Consider the following 20,370-nt stretch of genomic DNA (forward strand, 5'->3'; position numbering starts at 1 on the left):
AACGGTTTACTAACACTGGCAAAAATCTTTTGGCAAAATAAAAATATTTCAAGAAGAGCCTATTTTTATGTTTTGGGTTTTTGTTTTTCACTTGGTACTTTATTTTCTTTGTCTAAAGAGTGGGGTATAGAACAGATTACTTATCATGGAAACAATTTACAGAATCATGAAACATGCTCAGTTGGAATGGACCCATCAGGATCAGAGAGTTCAATTCCTGACCCTAAGCAGGACACCCCTAGAATCACACCATTTACAAAAAAGGAATTACAGGTATTGATACAAAAAATGAGCAAGGACAAATAATTCCACTGATAGCATTTAGCTTTCTTTGAGACTTTGGCCAGACAGTACGACAGACATGAGAGGTTTAACAGTTTGCACATTTCCAAGCAGCAACTATGAGTCACGGAATAGAAAGTTTTTAAAATAAGCTGTATGGATCTTCATCTCCCACTGATGATAATGATTTATGCTCATGCCCTCTTTCACACAGAAACCTTCACAAGACACCCCAAATGTGTACTGCTATATGTGCACCCCACAATTCTTGAAAAAAGAAACATTAGTATTAAGTCTACAGAAATGCAGTATATATGTATAATGCATATGTATAAATATGTATAATGAATATATATATATATATAAATTCTGGCTTGGAAAATATACTTGCAAACTGACCTTCAAAAGACTTTAAACATCCTAAAGGCTTCCTTCATGACACCAATAAGAGCAACAGTCATGAGGGAATCAAAGAAATGCTTTTACCACTTTCATCCAGGAAAAAATAATAGTTTACTTACTGTGAAGCAATAAAATCTAAAGCAGTATTGAAGCAAATCGCACTGCCATATGATTCTATGTTATTGAAACAGCAGGTGGTTCTGATTCATCTGGGTCTTAACACATTGATCCCAAGAATAAAATTTCATTAAGAAAACTCCATTATTATTACACAGAGACTCAGCTTCCTTACAATCGTCTTACTTAATTCCAAAAGAATGGGCATGCTGAAAACTTCCCCAGAAAGTGCCCCAAAAGACACAATATCAGTGTTTTTGTTTAGTTCCTTGTTTTTTCCCCTCTGCCCAGCACTCACATAAAATAGATCAACTGCTGAGAGTGAAATTTCAGAAATCAACAAGCATGCAACTTTCCAAGCATGGAGAAATGGGGGGAGGTGAAAGAGGGTCTCCTTTTTTTACTGTGGTTTGAGAAGCAGCCAGGAATAAGCTGCGGAGCATGTGTCAGCAGCCTGCACAGAGACTTAGCAGCAACACGTCCAAAAGCGAACTGACAGCTTCAAGAAAGAACGCAGACCTCATCAGTTCACATCTTTCCACTTCAACACAGGCCAAATAAAAGAGCACTTCACTGAATTAACCTCACGTGAGGCAGGAATGTCAGTGTGTAAATTTAAGTACCCTGCCTGACTTCTTCAGCACCTCCAGCATCAAGGCAGATGTTTTAATGCTGAAGTGAATTCCACAGCAATAACGGAAGAAGTAAGAGCAGCTGGATCTCATGAAACTGCATCTTTTGAGATAACAAATGAAAGATTTCTTCTGCCTTCAGCTGAGTTTCCTTACCTAAGCAAATCTCCTCCTGTGCATGTTAGCACAGATAATGCATTGTGCATGTTAATCTAAAATACCAGCAGATGAGAAATGCTATCAGAGGAACCACTTTTTTTTTAATGCCTACAACACTGATACTCCCATAAAAAATGTGTCACATTTAAGATTTTAAAAATATGTCTAATACTTTATGACTTTAATTAGAGCTTTATAAAGAGAGACAAGAAATGTAGAAAAGAGTGAAAAGGCAGAAGCAGGCAGACCAGCTGAGGTATATGGACCACAAGGCATTCCCCAGCCCACTGTCAGAAGATGATTCAGCTTCAGCTCTCTAGACTCCCAGACATTTTAATTTGATTGACTTCCAAAAATGACTCAGGAAATGGAGGAAGCAAAGCCTGGGAAGGAAACCATTTTATCTCATATTAATTTAATTTAATATTTGAATGATTTAACTTTAATCATTAATATCTAACATGTTCAAGAAATGTTTATATATACCCATTTGCGTATCAGCAGAGTGATCCATCAGGAAAACTGATGGTGAATGACAAGGCTTTCCCAACTGTTAATGTGAGGGTCTAAGTTTCACAGGCAGCTGGTTTCTTCCAAGTTAAATCCCTCCAGTACAGCTGGTCAAGAAGTGATAAAACCTCAAGAATTATTGCTATGTCCTTCTGAAAGTTCATCTGTCAAAGATGACCAGGGGATTTTAAAAACAAGAGCAAAGCTGCCCATCATTCTTTTAATTTAATAGGGCAATACTGTAAAGTTCAGGGTTTTCCTTTTCTCAAATCCCTTCTCTTCAAAACCAACTTAAACAGAATGAATGTTAATAAAACCTCAAATATTAATTGCAATATCTAACAGTCTGTTTAGCTTTTCAAATCTTCTGATTGCCCCTTTCAGACTGAAATGCATCAGAATATTAGTAGCAAATGTAGAACTTCAGAAAGCGTTTTTATTCTCCATTTTAAATATCTATAAACACGCAGCTAAAAGATGAACATCAAATCCAGTCCTTTGGATTTAATGAGCTAAAATGAGGTTAGTAATACAGAAGTTGAAACAAGATGTATTCAAAAGAGATTTGTTTAGATTTTATAGCTTGTTTATAAAATAATGCTTATCTCCTGTGAAGTTTTCAAGTGGCTTAAAAGCACAGTTAGTGTCACAGATTTGGAACTGGGAGGGAAATATTTTTATTCCCAACCTCACAGATGGGTGCATCAGAGCAGAGGATCTGGCACACTCCTTCTCCAGTGGTGGACACAGTGAAGAACTGTCTAGACAGGATGGACCTTGTTCAGCACATAGCAGTGAATTACTGACAGATTATTTCTTTTTAAGATTATTATTACTGCATTTCTCTGCTTTAGTGTTTACCTGTTTATAAAGAGCAAACAGGCTTATGGGACAAAATCTCTTCCAAGACCCTACACAGATAAGAGTATCTCCATGTATGGAATGTGTAGGTCCAATTTTCATCCCTAACATAATTTCCTCTCCTCCAGAGTTTTGTACTCTGGGACTAGGACAATGACCAGTGTCAGCAGGGTGAAGAAAGGGAGTAAGTTAAGAGGGGGAGAAATATTTCATGGCACCATGAAATTGTTTGGACTAGAAGCGACCTTAAAGGTCCTCTAGGTGCAAACTCCCTGCTCTGGGTAGGGACACCTCCAATTACACCAGGTTGCTCAGAATGCCATCCAACCTGGCCTTGAACACGTCCAGGGATGGGGCATCCACTCTGGGCAACTTGTTTCCACATCTTACCACCCTTACAGTAAAGAATTTCTTCCTTTTATCTGATCTAAATCTACCTGCTTTCAGTTTATAGTCATCTCCCCTTATCCTATCTCTATATGCCCTTATTAAAAACCCCTCTCCAGGCTCTCCTGTAGTCCCCATTTAGGTACTGGAAAGGAAGCAGCAGTAAGGTCTCCCCAGAGCCTCTTTTTCTCCAGGCTAAACAGTCCCAGCTCTCTCAGCCTATCTTCACAGGATAAGCGCTCCAACCTTCTGATGATCTTCACATCCCTCCTCTGGACTTGTTCCAGGCAAGTCCACACATTTCCTGTGCTGAGAACCCCAGATCTGGATGCAGCACTCCAGGAGGGGTCTCACAGGAGCAAAACAGAGGAGGAGAATTACCTCCTTTGACCTGCTGGCCAGGCTGCTTCTGATGCAGCCCTGGATATGACTGCCTGCAGGCACACACTGTCAGCTCTTGCCCAGCCTCTCACCCACCCACAGCCCCGAGCTGTGCATCTTCACAATATTAAGTGCAACCCAGCCCATGGGATTAAGACCTGCCATACCTCTCTGTCAAGGCCAGCTGCTACAGTGATAATGTCACCGGTTTCGTTGTTGATTGTAAACATGTTTGGAGAGGGGCTGCTCGGGGCCTGAGACAAGATTCTGTATCTCAGCATCCCATTCTGGGCGTTGGGATCATCAGCATCGATGGCAGTAACAGTCATCACATAGGTTCCTAGCAGCAGGATAAATAATTGATGCTATATAAACAGTTTACACTCAGATTATACAAGATCACTTTACAAGCATGGTCAAAGCACATATTTCTTTTGGTAAAATCTGCACATTCCTTCTTTACTTAAAACAAACTGGCTAAACTCAAGACTCACCAACAGAGTAATTAAAATACATACGAGGAGATAAAAATACTCTTGTGTTTATAAAAGACTAGATTTGCTTATAACTGAAGAAGCTATGTAAACAATGGAATTTTACAGTTCTGCCACAAATAACATTTCTGTAACAAGAGAACATCTCATGTTTAGATACTTATGTTATTAATTGGGCCAAAGGAAATATACTTATTGTTCAGAATTGGGGGACATACTGATAGTGACTGAAAATCAATATAAATAATACTCTTTCAAAAGTCTTTGAGATAGAACTCAAATGCCAAGTAAACACTGAGAAGTTAGAGAACTCATTTCTGGTGCTAACCTTTCATTTTGCACTTCTGACAAATTAAGAAAGTGGCTTCAGCCATAGTGCAAACTTCAGTCTAAGCTGATTAGAATTTTAATGAGAGCTGAACAACACTTAGGTTTTCCGAAGAATTCAAATGGCACTGATTTCAAATCCCAGTATTTGCAAAGCCTCTGGGAATCAGAACTAGAACTGAATCTAGTGACATTTCGGAAGTCTCTTATACCCTGACCTGTCAACTAAATGAACATCAATGTCTATCATAAAAATAAAGGTAAGAACTGTGATGTTATAATTAGGATTTTGAAAACCATGAACCAGAAGACATATTCTTAAAGCATTCCCTGGTTTTAGTTCATGTACATAGCAATTTTTGCCTTTTGGAAGTGAAGCCTAGCATTCTAAAAACACATTAAAAATAGGGTGAAATAAGAAGATACAATCTGAGATTTTGCTCATCACACTAAAGACACTTTGAAGTATTACAAGGTCTGAAGGTAACCCCCTCATCACTCCTTCAAAATGATACTGTAAATATGATACTTCAAAATAATACCTCTGCTTCCCAAAAGCCCATGTATTACCTGGCTTTGATCCCTCAGGGACTGTCCCATTCCAAACCTGGTGTAAGAATTCAGGTCTATTGTCATTCATGTCAATGACGTTAATAACAATGTCAATAGGGTTTTCCACCTGGTTTCCATTTACATCCACTGCGTGTGCTCTCAGCTGCAAAAATCATTAAAAATATTAGAATTTGCATAACCTACAGGTGCAAATAGATATAATAATATAATAACAGTGACAGGAAGTCTCAGGCCAGACATTTTTCAATTAGAGTATTTTGTTATCTGCCACTACTTCCTCATACTGGCCTTTCAAATTTCCAAGTCACTAATGAAACTGATGTTCAGACTTCCAAACTATTCTAAGCTGCAGACTTTCTTCTTAGATTTGATGAAAATTAGTTTAGAAATAATGTAATTTTGATTATTACTAGTGCCTACTGTCATATAGAATTCTGGTTTCAGTAATGACTATTGGAAAATATTCTCTAAAAATATGCAGATTTAAATGTACATCTGTGTATTTAGACCAGAGCATGGCCACTGCTAGGGAAAAGAGCAACTTCCTCCTACAGCAGTCCTGCTAATTCCCATCACATACATACACACACACACACACGTATCTTATGGCTATGAAGCTACTAGAAAGCAGCAAGATGGCATTATTAACTCACCACTCTGGAAATGACTCATATAAATGTAAATTCCTAAGTCAGTAAATCCTGAATGGCCAATGTCAAATGCTCAGATAAAATCTTATGGATGCCAGAGCTGCTGTTTGAGAGAGCCTTTCACCCACACCTTCCCTCCAGATGCCTCCTGCTGTGTCCTCTGTTTGAGAGCAGTAAAGGGCTCAAAGGGCCCTCAAAGGGCTTCCCCAGAACACAAGACAAGCAGTGTTTTAATCCACAACATGCTGGAAAACTCTCTCCAGGAGCTGGGTGATTTCAGCATGGTTTCCCAAAAACACAGCGAACTTTAAGTCACAGCCTGCTCTCCCCCTCTCCCTATTTAAACTTCCCTTTTCCACTTGTACTGGAATCTGTGGTTTACTTTGTCAATTTCTTTAGAGCAAAGAATATCATTTTCATAAGCTGACAGACCTAATTTAAAATTCTATTAAAATGCTTAGATTTGCCCCTAAAATAAAAATTGGTATGTTATTCTTCCCATCCGTTTCTCAAATCACAGCAGCTGCAACTCTAATAGCAGTCGCATCCTAATTTAAGTTACTGAATTAAAAATAAACTTTTGGAAAATATACAATTCAGTGGAGACTGTGATCAATGGCCTGTACAGTATCCATATCTCAGTATTTTAAAATTACTTTATCTAAATACATTTAATCATTGTTTATGTATGTTAATGTATTTAAGCTGCTTAAATATAGTAAGAGTTAGCCTTATTAAGTACAATAAATACAAATCTGCTACAAACTCTTCAAATCATATCTCATACAAAACTAAACACTGGTTGCTCAAGTCATGTTTGAAGCAGATGTTCATCTTCAATTTGATAATCTGATTTATGGTAAATTAACCTCTTACATGAAAAGAAGCAATCTGCTCCCGGTCTAAAGGCTTTGTCACAGACAGCTGTCCTGAGATGGGGTTGATGATGAAGATGCCTGTTGGAGGCTGGTCTGCTCCTGGGCCAGTCACACTGTACCGCAGAGAAAGGCTTTTATCACGATCGGACCTAATCTGTGTGTCAAAAAAGATGAAGTTTACATTAGCTACAAACAAGCCCAGGATGGGACTGCTGCTGAGACAAGCAGCAGCTCTATTTATTTTTTTCCTCGCTCCTTAAGCTGTACTTGCAAAAATAATTATTCTGGAATGGTACAGAGCTGGTGTAAAGTCTGAAGTTTTCAACAGCATTCTTTGTTAGAAACTGGTCAAAGGATATTCAGAAATGTAAAATTACCCCAGTTTGTTTCTCAGAATAAAAATCATTCATGCTAAATAGAAACAAGCAAACACTTTTACCTTAAGCAGAATTGTTTAGATCTTAGAGAAAATGTATACTTTCATAAAATTACACATGAAATTAGAAGTCTGGTTTGTGTTTTTCCCCTTCTCCTATACCTTTCCAGCCCAAAGCTACAGGCTCCTTTCCATTACAGGCAAACTCTTTATGAACTCGCCATTTTTGCTTAAAGACTGAACTTGTTTCATCTTCCAAGGAAACAACTGAAGGGCAGTGCATCTCTGAGGAGCAGCTGGATCACCAGCACATACACACAACAGAGTGAAACTGTGTCCTATCAACTTGGGCTCATCTTCTGCCAAGTTCCAACCAATTGATCATGACCAGCCAGTACCATGGTTGGAAGCCAGCCCAGAAGAGGTGCTTGGCTCTTTGTGGTGGCCACTTCTGGGCAGCAGAGTTCTGTGGAACAGCTGCTGTCCTCACCCCATCAGATCCCATTTCCTTTGGTCTCCTGGTGCATTCTGCTTCCTGCTCACTCCAACACTATTTCCCAGGCAGAGAACTCCTGTGCAGGAGAGTGGAGAGCTCCTGAACCAGCAGAGATCGAGCCCCTTAACACACCACCCAAAACAAGTCATCTTCCACCAGTACAGATGGATAGGAACAAGTTAAACCCCAGGAAATCAGATGCATCCCAGCACGCAACACAGAGGAGGCAACAAAAAACCAGCCCATGAGTCTCTGATAAATGTCTGGACGATGAACAAGACATTATTTACACAAAATCTCTTCAAGAGCTCTCTGAGGGACACTGAAACCACATTTATATTAACTTCCTTACCCTAACTAATTCCTGAGGAAAAGGTCCTTTGGAATTTTCTGGTAGGTTGATTGGAGGAATAACCCAGTCTCTCTTCTGCCTCTTCAGAGGGCTGCTGTGCTTGTATTGTTGCCATGGAAATATGATTTCTTCAATTTTCCTTTGGTCCTTTCCCAGGTACAATACAAAATTAAGCACATGTTAGAAAGAGAATTACTAGCAGCCATTATAAAGTAACTCAGGTACAATTACATAATTGACTGAAAGGCAGTCTTTCCTCTGTGTTCATCGAACTGTTTTATTTGCGATCACAGTGCAGTTTGAAAATAACCAGTATTATTTACAACTGTGCTGCAAAATTGTAAGAACCCTTTCTTTCCTTACTCAGCTAGGAAGAGAAAGGGAATTATAAACCATCTATAACATGGCACTACTGTGTAAACTATCTAGCACTTTCTCAGAAGTAGTTAATATTTTTCAGAATTTAATAGTATGCCTTTATGTATTTCTCATTAGCTAGAGCTTCATTTCAGGTAATGTGCTACTGTACACTAAATTTAGATCTGGGTGTGCTATAATGTAATTTGAGTTCCAAGAGAAGTTTAATACATACTGGTAAGGAATGTCTCAAATATTTATGACCCTATTAAATCCCATAGAATTAATGCTATAATTATTTTAAACCTATGTCAGCCATGATGGATGCAGTAGATGACCCACTTTACACACTGGGCATTAATCTCCGCTTGAGTGTCAACATTCCCTTCCTATTCCCTTCTGTATCTGCAGTCATTTCATCCTTTGGATAACAACACACACAGCTAGCTTGCTTAAGGTTGGAAACAGAGTGACAAAAAACACTTTCCAAATCTTTTAAAAGAATAACTTATTTTTAATCTAAATGACGATGTCACACAGTATGAACAGATGCCCAACTGAAGGCCAGGTTCTACAACTCTACATTCTGTTGATGGTAAGGATACCTGAATAGTGTCTTTCGAATAAACAGGGCATGCTCTGGCACACCTAAGCATCTGCTTTTTTACTATGCTTCCATGAACAAAATGACAGTATTTACATTGTGAAAAACATGCCTTAGCAGATTTAACACAATCACCAAGAAAGCAAACAAATAACTGAGGATTACACAGCAGTGGTCTCCAGAGTGTTCTCTGGAAAAATGTATTGCATAACCACATTACCTATTTTAACATTATGCTTAAATCTTTAATGTGTACCTATTACAAGTTAATCTATGGATAAATTTTGTTACTTACCTGTAAACTAAGCACTTCTCCTACACTAAGGAGAAGGCAAGAAACAGAAGGCAACATGTAATATAACAGAAAAAGGCAGACAACCTAACAGACTTTTCTAAAGTAAATACATTGCTAATTGCATATTGCTATGTCTGATTTTTGTTACAGTACATGGTTTATCCTATGGCAGCTTCCAGCAGAGGGAGACTATCTTCCTTACCAAGTAGTGCTGGAATCATGAATAATTTACAATCTCCAATTTGATTATGACAGGACAAGACAAAGCCAATATTCCCTGCCAGAAGTGCTTTCCGACTTACTGCTGTAAATCTAGAGCTCCCATCTAATAAATGTGACTGATGCATTCTATCACAGATTTGTTTATTTTGCGGTTATATTTAACTGCTTGAATAAATACTATAATACTTTCAAGCAATTTAAAATAAAGAAATGGGGTGTGTGAGACTTAAATTCAGGTATAAATCTCAAGCTATACAAACAAAAAGCTCAAACACAAAGAATCCTATATAGTTAAACAGGCATGTCTTTCCATGCCTTAGCAGAACTGCAGAATAAAAGACTATTGAAGTTACTTCTAAAGCTCCAGCTTTGCATGTGCTAGGTGTCCATTAATAAGCTGGGTCATGGAGAGGTGCATGACAGGCAAAATTAAACCCCTATTTTTAGGCCTCTTTGTGGAGATACATTTATACAGGCTGCATTTAGCTCCTGCTTTACCTTTTGCGAATCCCCTGTGAAGGCTGGTTCAGGAGTCAGTTTCACCCTCATTTGCCATTCTTGCTGGGTTTCCTTGTCTTGAGCAGACACAACAAACTCTGTGGGCTCTGCTGAAAGTTGAAAGCTTCGCTCTGCATAGACCACACCATCTTCACCTACTCTGAAATCTTCTGGCTCACTGCTACCAAAGTGTATTTTTTTATTTCCATCACAGCTTCGAAACCCCACTGTAAAACAGACATAAAATGACAAACAAACAAACAAACAAAATAATGTAAAAGGGGCTACCTTGAATTTGCTGTGGCATCAAATGCACTAAGAATAAACTCAAAAGCAGAGATACTTAATTCATTGCTGTTATTATCACATACAATTATGAGTTAGGACTTGCACTTTACCAGTCAGTCCATTCACAGTGATATTCTTCTGTGGACTGCCAGGCGGAGATTTTAACCCTAGATAGGAAGAGCCTCCCTCCTACAAATTTACCCCACCACCAGAGCAAGAAAACCATCTCCTTCCATGTCCATGTACATTTCATTTGGTTGCCAGTTGATGGTCGTGGGGATTTGCTCCTCAAGCTTCCCAAAGATCCAGCCAAGCTGTTTCACTAAACAAAATTTGTTACGCTGCAACCCTAACTGCTAACACAACTGTGCTTCCAGAACGTTCTCTGCCAATGGGGGTAAGGCAGAAATCCCGAAATGTTAAAAATGTTAAATTCTGTGCGCACATCAGCCTGTGATTCAGCTGTGCCATCTCAGGAAGATTACTTATGAGCTCTGGGACTGAGTTGTCCCTCATTGAGAAGATGAAGGAGCCAGTAAATACCTCACAGAGAAAACCTAAGTTAAGGACCTTGAGTTTTTGTTTGGGTTTTTATACTTTTTTTGCTGGGGGGGCGGGGGGAGGTTTGTCAATTTTTTTTTTTTTTTTAAAGCATGTTATGTACCACACATACCCTTTATCTGCTTAGGAATTACCTATTGTTTCATTCTCTCCCTCCTTCCTTTTGTTGTGTCTGAAAGACACACACTGGAACAAGAAGTCAGTAAAACCGAATGTAGAGATAATGATGTATTATGCACAAAACAGAACTGGTAACAGGTTACTGCCTTCTCTACCCAATTCTTTTCACCACCACTTGTCTTCTGGGTTACTGCAAATAATAGTAAGTAAAAAAATGAACGTGTGCTTTTATAACCAATGATCGCTCTTAAATGTTCCGAAAGCATTATGAAATATTTTGATTGTATGGGCAATAGAAGTGTAAAATACCATTATGAAGGTTGTGTTGAAATCCACATAGTGAAGATGAAATGAAGCTTTATGCCTCATTTCAGTTATTGCACTTTTTATATTGTGCTAAACCATGCACAAACTATTTAGCTTCAAAACCTAAAGGTGCCTCTCAAGAAAAAATCACTACTAAATGTCATACATCGTATGCTTTCTTCTGTAATGCACTATTTTCAGGAAGGTACGAAGAAGAATCCTACTTTTTTGTATTTGAACACTAAAGACCAAACTGATGTTCAGATGACAGACTAAATTTCTTTTCTTATTGCACTCTTTCAGTTATCCAGGATCCCCCATTTGCCCTCTCCTGACAGGAAGGAATGTATTTTAAAAGGGTCCATCAGACAGAAAAAAGAGACAAAGCACAGCACTACTCTAAATAAATGACACAGCATCAACCTTCTTAATTTTAATCTTGGTGAACTGGGCAGCAATACTTCTCTTCCCAGATCCCAGAATTTGAAAGTCTTTTCCCATGAAAGGCGAGCCTCACCCTGGGGAGAAGAGCATGCCATGTCCACAAAGCACTTACCCCTGAAAGAACAAATCTGCCTGGGTAAAAGGCTGAAGCCTCACCAGCAGGGCTGCTCCTGTGATCCTCTTTGGAGAGGTTGCCTCTGGTCTTCTTCATAAGCAGAGACAGTGCCTTTCTAAAATTCTTAATAAATAGCCTCTTGTGTAAGTTTTCACCTATTTAAGCAATTCCTATGGCTCCTCAAGTCCATCCTACCTGCTTTATCATGTACAACTACTTCCTTCCCTATAATCTACAAGCTACAGGTCTGCAGAAGGTTACAGAGGCATAGATGATGCAGACCCCAAGCATGGGCATCCTTGAAATGCCACCACTGTTAACACAAACCTCTCAGAAACAATTCACATAAGTAAAAAAAAAAAAAAAAAGAAAAAACCACCAGACAGCAACGTAAGCCGTAGCTCTGTGTCTCTCATCTCAGCTACAACTACTTTCAAACTCTGCTTTTCAAAAAAGTGTCTTGACCAAAAGGACAAACAGCAAAGCCAGTTCTACCTCTGGCTCTTCTCAGACTTACTTCTGAAAAGTACAAGAGTGGGAAAGTGAATGAAGATTAATCTAAACTTTGACCATTATTGCTTCTCAAAAGCATGGAAGTTAAAATGAGTATTTGTCATTATGGTCCAAAAGACCAAGATATCAAAACAATATTTTATAATAAAATTACTTCCTAACTACTGCACAGTAACAGAATATATTAATTCAAATTCCTAAAGAAGATTTCTTTCCCCCCCCCATCTCCTTACATACAGACTTCAGCAGCACAAAAATAAAACAAAAAACCCCACCCTGCTAGCCATTCCATTGATATTCTTCCCCCAGGCAACTGTGTATTATGAAATTCAATGAAAATCCCTTTCTCTGACAGTATCCTGGTAAAAACATATAAAATTGTCAATGTGAGAATTATTCTCTCTTTGCAAGGAGCACACATTAACGAATTATAGTCAAGTATAACCATCTATAATTAAATTCCCTTGACAGAGTACAGGTTGTGCAGTAGCTACTCTCCCCCTAGCCACATGGTTATCAGTCTTGTAAATTCAATTTAGATCACTTTGCTTCATTTTTCAGTGTTCAACTAGTATGAACAAAGAGTGATTTCTGACAGTAGGTTTTTAGGCAAAGATTGTTTTTTGCAAAAATGCTACAGGAAATCTTTTTTTTTTTTTTACCATGAATAATGACTGCTTATGCAACCATTCTCTTTTCTAAAAACCACAGGAAAGGGAGGCATGCTTTCCACAAGTCACTTTATGTTGACAGATCAATCACATTTTTTTTTCCACTTAAAAAAATGTTAACTACATATACTCTGCAGAATCTTAGTCCCTTTATATGCAACAGAAAGAATAATCAAGCACCTGATTTTACTGTTTTTAAGTAACACTCTGCATAAATGTTCAGATAAGAGTATCATAATCTGTAAAAATAACTAATGGATTTTTAAGTATTTCTGAGTATCCTGTGCATCTTCTGAAAGTATCTGCTTTCCAAAAGTATATTATTTGAAAGCCCTGGGAAGTATTCAGTCAAACTCACAGATAACTGTTTCAGTTTTAAAGAGAATACTTTTGGTCACATCAAAGCAGAAATGTGTAACAGGGGAACAAATGCACTCAGTTCACAGGGCTCAAAATAAGGCAATGCACAACGATTTATAAAAGTAGGGTCTTTAAACAAAAGAAAAATTGCATTTAGTACTAGCATATGATTATTATTAAATATTATACCCTAAGACAAAAGACCATTAATATCCTAATTTGAATATTTTCTTAAAACCAAGGCAAGTATATTCTATTAAATAAAGAATAAAAGAGGACCTCTGAGACTACAACATTGTAAAATGAAAGTCTACAGCCCCATGGTATTAAAGGAAGCTTTCAGTTTAACACTCTTGCATGAAAGTAATTACAACATACGCATACATGTGTAGTGTACAAAACGTTAAGAACTAGACATGCAAATTCATTTAAAGTGCACTAGAGATCACCACCACTCATGCTCAGGTCTAATGAGATGAATGATTCATAGTATCTATAAAAAACAGCTAGTAAGGTTGGTTTGCACTTTTTGACAACATGCTTCTGCTCTTTTTGTCCTAGGCAAATAATATCAGAATTACTTAATTCAAATAAGGACTGAGCAAAATAACTGATTTTAATAATACAGCCCAGTGTACAATATTTCATGAACATATTACATTCATGTGCAACATAGAATATTAACACAGAATTTTTATTACTCGTTTTGATTGTGAGACTGAGTTTGCCATTTGGATTTTCTGCACTTACAGAATATTCAATTCACAACTAGGTAACATCCACATGCATACAAGCACACTAGTGTGCTTCCTTCTGTAAATTTGTTGGAATGCTACTCCTCTTCAATGCTCTTCTCAATGCCTAAGCATCAACCTCAAGGCAAAGGCTCCCTTAGTAGACACCATGGAAAACTGCAACAAATGCCAACAAACACATGGACTTCAGCAGTAAAGAGTGTGCATCATAAAACAGAAAAACCTATACTTATTTAATACACTTGGGATCATTTTGCATCAGACAAAATAAACAGAACAAGAAAATATCTTAGGTACAACTACCTACTAGATACCACTTTTACCTTTGACAGATCCAGAAACCGTATGTAAACGGGCTGCTTGAACTGTCTAGCCACCTGCATACTTGTATCTCAACAGTCTCCAAGAACACTGTATTAACAAGTCTTTGCTTCTCAGAGAGAGAAGCAGGAGAAAACTACACGAGAAACCCCATATAATGCCCCCCTCGCCCCCCTCCTCTTCCTTTATAAATTAGTAATTTATTCATACTGGTTACTTCTGTATCTGTAAGATGATCTGGTAGTCCTACTGACATAGTGCACATGCTCATATTTCAGTTCATGCCTTGTTGGAGTGGCATTTGTCATGCCCATGAGACATCCTTTACTATAATTATGGATGACCTTCAAACAAACTGGGTTTTTGACATCCTGGTGAACTGTTATGATAACGAAGAACAAAAGCACGTTCTAACTTGCCTTTTCTATCACCACCATTAAATTTGGTCTGATTTTAGAACTTTCTGAAACCAGCTTGAAATACTATTAAGTATTATTTAATATCTGATTTTCTGATGGATTATATACATCAGCTAGAAAAATGTTTGCATTTGTAAACAAAGAAAATTAGCTACAGAAATTACTGAGTCAAAATAAATATGAAATATAATATTTCAGGTTACTTTAGACAATGGCATTTCCCCACCTGTACTGTAATTCCATTTGTCATTATATCCTTTAGAGATATTTCCATACACCAGTGTTGTTTCTAAAAGCTTCTTCTAGTCTTTTTTTTTCTAATCCCTTTTCATCTCTTTTATATTTATGACCCGGAGTTTACTCCATACTCCAGACCATCCAAAAATCTCTTAGTCCTACTTATTTTTAGCCTTGTGACACTTGAATAGAAAGCTGGCTGTCAAAAGAATGCTACTTACCAAAGCCTGCTAATTCAATAATTGCTTTTGAAAACCTGTGCCTTGTGTTGAGCACTGTGTTCTGCCAGCCCAGCCTACTTGGAATAGAGGACTGCTTCAGCAGGTCACGCAAGCCCAACTGGAGTTTTGCCATTTACTAAGGGCCAAATATGGCCATTTGCTTCTAAATCCTATTCACACTTGTCTTCAACATCTTTACAACCTGGTTCTGTGGGTAACCCTGGTTATGAAGCTCTCAAGCAGTGAAGAAGCGTCACATCAGAGTGTTTCAACTGAGGTAAAACTGAGGATGTATTCAAGCTATTTACCAACTTGAGGTGTTTCATGATCTGACTAATATCAGATTAACTTCCCACTTTTCCATGCTGAATTTCCATTGCTTAATTGTCTATTCAGTTAGGAAAACAATAATTAAAAGGAAAAGTGATTTGCAAGAATTAGGTTTAATACATGCTGTACACTTTTTTCATTAATTGAAAGCAGTTCAAGTGATCTGCAGCAGGAGTTAGGTGAAACCTAGTACTGATGTATGACTTTACTCTTGGGAATTAGGATGTTAAGTAGTCTACTGTACAAAAACCTTAAGTTTTTATAGAAGTTGTATGTTATGCTGGTAAAAATAATTTGTAGTGGTTACCACAACTATGATTCAATGCAATTCTGTCTCCTTCCCCACTCCTGAAACTGCTAGTTCTAGCTAGGTAAATATGTACACTTCCTAAAATAACATACTTTCAAAGCAATCTGGCAGTCTACATGACAGAAGAACACTGGACATAAATCTCCCTCTCCCTATTTCTGCAACATATTCTTTTTCATTCTCAATTTGTAAAATTACTGTGAAAGTTTTTCTTTTAAAGTATTTAGCTGCAGGGACAATTAGGAAATATTATAGCTCCTTCCTACATTCACGAGAACTGTTTCCCTATGAACCCTAATAATTCAAACATTAAGGTCTATTTTTAAAGTGTTTTCTTTCACAGGTAGCTATCACCAGACTGCCTAATTCTTGCATTCACAGGGAAAGACTCACACAGTTCTTTAATAAAATGCCATCTAGTTTCCAGTTCCCATAATCCTCTTTGTTTACAGAACAAAGTCCTAACAGGCATGCCAGAATGAAAATGGGGATAATGTTCTTTCTATTTGATAGAAATGCCTCTGCAGCTTTTCAGTACGGGAATACCAGCCATCAGCAAAACACAGGACTGGTATCTCAAACAGAGTCCAAATTATATCTGATTCACTGACCCTTTTCAGTCCTTGCCTCTACCACTCACTGGCACAAAGATCTGTGCTTTCACACCCCTTTTGTCTTTATTTAAAAAAAATAAAATGTAGAAAAAGAGAATAATCATCTTCAAGAGGGAAAGTACTTGCATTTCGACAACTGCTTTTGTTTTAAAACACAAAAAGGTTTCTTTCCATTTTCCTCCACTCTATTGTTTAAGGCAGTTTCACTATAGATGAGCCTATAGGCTCCTGCAGAGTTCTGCACCAGCTTTTTTTCTAAAAGATGCTAGCTGAAAGCAAACTCAGTAATAAATGTCATTTCTGTACTCTGGAGTATGCAATGCACCTTTAGTACTTTCCCAAGTATACTATTCTACACAGTAATAAAAGGAAGGATTAAACACTAATCTCTTATACCCATAATGCATCAACTGACTACACCTGCTAAAATCCAATTTGGTAATTAAAAAATGTATCTACTGAACAGTCAAACCAGGAGACTAAAGGGAAAAGTACTGTCTCTGCAGACAGCTAGCAGAAAACAGTCTCAAAATTGAGGCACTTAACACAGACCTATTTTTACTTCTATTCATTTTTACGTGGCCTTAAGCAGCATAAGAAACAAATACCTACAATTACAGTGCAGCAATTAAAGGGCAGTTTTTGTGCTACAGTAATGACTTAAATATCTAGTAAAAAAACTGGATAAGCTGCTTTGCCCTTTTAATCTATCTTTAGAAAATGCCAAAAAAGTTAGCTCTTTTTTTTTTTTCTTTTCCCTCACTAGCAATAAGGAAAGTGAGAACAGAGAATAGATGCTTTTGTATGTTCTCCATGCTAACTGTTCTTGGCCTGAAGTCCTTTTAGGTTTCAGGTTTCAAGGTTTTTTTTTTTTTCCCCCTAGCTCTTCTCTCTTTCTTCTTTATTGTTCTTTCTTCCTGCCTTTCCAGGTGTTCTGTTTCCTAGTTTCTTTAAACTTTATTCCCCAATGTTCCCATTTTTTCCTGTCCCCTCTTTGAACTGTGGTCCTGACAGAGATGCTAAGGTGTCAAAGCATTACTAATTTCAGGCTATAGCTTAGGCTTGGACCACACCTAGGCAGAAAGATAATCAGAGGCTGTCTTTACAAAAATCAATAAATTAACAAAGAAACTAAATATCCAGGCTCCTAGAGTTTCCATAAAAAGCTAGAACTTGCTGAAATATCAAATGGGTGCGTACTTTCAAATGAACTGATGATCTATTTTATAAATTCAACCGGTCAGCAGCTTTTAACAGTGGCTTAAGCCCCCATGCTAAAAGAGGCTTAGGAACAAACAACAGAACATAGAAGAGTAGTATATATCACTTTCAGGCAATGCATCATCTCTTACCATAAAAAGAAATACAATAAAGTAAAATTAGGGATTTTTCTCACTAAATTACACGACTGCTCAGGCAGAACTCATCATTGTATTTGCAAACAAATTCCCAGCACTTACAAAATGGCAGCACACCCCTCAACAATGCTGCTTCCCATTTAAAAAAAAAAAAAAAAAAAAAAGTCTTTGAAGCACATGTGGGAACACCATGTTTTGTATTCTGCTGCATACCCCAGGTTAACACCTGTTTCTTGAGATTACAATTTGCAGCCCTCCCATGTGGCTGTGGATGCTTCAAGGGGAAAGTGGACAACTCTCCCTAAACTTGTCTTTCAGCTTCACAAACCAGCACACATTTGAATGCAATGGACCCTCCACAAACACCAATACAGATTTCCTCTTCTTCCTTCCTTCGTCTCATCTGCCCAGCACTGTTGGCTTTTGTCACTCTCCCACATGTCACTCCTCTGGGCATGCCATGGTCTAATTTTCCAAAGCTGCAATTATTCTTTTTGACTTTTAAAAGGTCCTTAGTCATACTCTAGTTACAGTAGCAGCTCTGTGCACCATTGCTAAAAGACAAAGGCTGTTATCCTCTGGGGGGAACCTGGAGAACCTTCCAGCCAACGGAGCTGGACATGCACACAACTGCACCAGCATCCCCCCAGCAAACAGCAGGCACGGCTCATCTCAAAGCAGAACCACTCTGTAACACAGGAATGCTCATTTCCTCAGAAAATGGGTAACAGCGAAAAAATACCCTGCTTGAACACCGTGCTTTTGTATTAAACAAGGGCAAGAAACCTGCCAGTTGCCAAAGGGGGTGGAAGAGACGGCAGAGACAGCCCAGCAGTATTTACACTGATGTGGTTAGATAGCAATAAAAATCATAAATCCCATGGATTATAGTATCACTGGATCATGTCCAGTAGGCCTTAGGCAGAAAACTAGCTGCCATGGCAGCTTAATTGTATCTAGTCAGACCTCAGGTTTTCATCATCATTATTATTCTTAAACAGAGATAGCTGACCTTAAAATTCAGAAAAAGCTCTTGGTGACGGGTGCAGGCTAGTACAGAGTATTTCACAGCCAGGCCACAGTAGTGCTGCCTATAACAAAACAGAGGACTCAAAAAGTTTTATGTCTATCCTATTATGAGGGAGTACCTGTGGGTGAAAGTAACCCCTAAATGGGTATTCACTCCCTCTGTGTATTGCTTTCAACATCTGAAATAGCTAAGGTGGCATGCTAATTAACTGATGATCATTAAAGAGGGGGAAATATCAAGAGAACTAACAGGAAAATGACTGATTTCACATATTTTAAGATTATTGTTTGGGTTGTTCATAGAATCTTGTTATACTATCTCTCCAAATATGCCTAACATTCCTCCTCGATCCGATACATGTTTGCAGATGCCTTAAAAATAAATGAAGAACCACCAGTATTAGAATTAGATTTAATTGGAAATATGTAGGAAATTACTTGACATTGCTGACTATGGAAGCTCACCTAAAACACTGCAACATCATAGGGAAACCTTAATATTGTCATCAGTCCACACAAGGGAGCAAAGAGTAATTAGTACATACATTATGTATTCTTCCTCATGAGCTAAAATAAGTACAATGAACAGAAAAAAAATCAGTGCTGGAATACCTTCGAGTGACTGGCACTTAGTGAATACTCACAAATGGTTATTAATTATTTTTATCTTCTTGGGTGACTACCTAAACCATATTCTCAATGAGATGAAAACCATCCATACTTGCAAGGTCACAAAATATCAGCAGCACAAAAGAAAAAACAAAGAGGAGAAACTTGGACATTCTGTGTCTATGCTGCAGAGTCAGGACCTCAGACTTGAGTCAAGTCAAATGGTTCTTTTATTTCATGTAAGGCCTACGTGACTCAAGGTAAATTAAACAAACACTGGCTGCAAGCAGAATTAGCACTATTGCTTCATGTTTGACTGTATCATATAGTGCAAACTCACTAAAATGACCAACATGAGGTTATTTGTGTACATGTGACACAGTGTAAGTCAAAATTTAAGTGATGCTACTTCCCTTCAAGATCTTTTACCATTCTTTGAATGTCTTGTCTAGAGATTACAAAATTACAAGGCTCGGATAATCCTCTCAAATTCAAATTGACAGTAACAGAATTGACAGAAATAAAAGAGGCGTTACACGAGGAAAAAAACACTGCTTAAAAAAAACATTTTCTTCACAAAATGCAGACAAGCATGACAGCAGCACAACTTGGTACCAGGATTAATATAGGAAGGGGAAAAGAAAATAAATCCTTGGACGCAATCTGCAGACAAATGAGAGAAATACAGACTTCATTCAAGAAGGAACTTTCAGTACTGCAAAATTAAGACATACTTCAGGATTCTATGCCAAAGCAATTCTGTGCAAATTTATGCAATTTATTCCAGGTGGAAAGAGAAGAGACAGACCTGGCTGAACAGACTCTTGTTTTACAATCATGATTCAGTCTAGTCACAGAAGAACAGAGAAGAAAAAGAATGGATCTTCTGACATATTCGAAGATACTCTTCCTATGATAAATGCAGCTTTTTTCTTT

The 20,370-nt window shown here is 37.8% G+C and overlaps 1 protein-coding gene across 1 annotated transcript in view; it reads right to left on the reverse strand.

Moving 5' to 3' along the window:
* The window catches only part of CDH2 (cadherin 2), a 112,827-nt gene that overhangs the window by 26,837 nt on the left and 65,620 nt on the right, over nucleotides 1–20,370 (reverse strand). The window contains exons 3-7 of the mRNA XM_062501341.1: nucleotides 9,854–10,080; nucleotides 7,878–8,024; nucleotides 6,652–6,807; nucleotides 5,123–5,267; nucleotides 3,899–4,071 (exon numbers count right to left, since the gene is read on the reverse strand). Of these exons, the coding sequence (XP_062357325.1) occupies nucleotides 3,899–4,071; nucleotides 5,123–5,267; nucleotides 6,652–6,807; nucleotides 7,878–8,024; nucleotides 9,854–10,080 (848 nt within the window). The remainder of the gene's footprint in view (nucleotides 1–3,898; nucleotides 4,072–5,122; nucleotides 5,268–6,651; nucleotides 6,808–7,877; nucleotides 8,025–9,853; nucleotides 10,081–20,370) is intronic.

Source organism: Cinclus cinclus, chromosome 1, assembly GCF_963662255.1.
Source record: "Cinclus cinclus chromosome 1, bCinCin1.1, whole genome shotgun sequence".
Taxonomy (NCBI): Eukaryota; Metazoa; Chordata; class Aves; order Passeriformes; family Cinclidae; genus Cinclus; species Cinclus cinclus.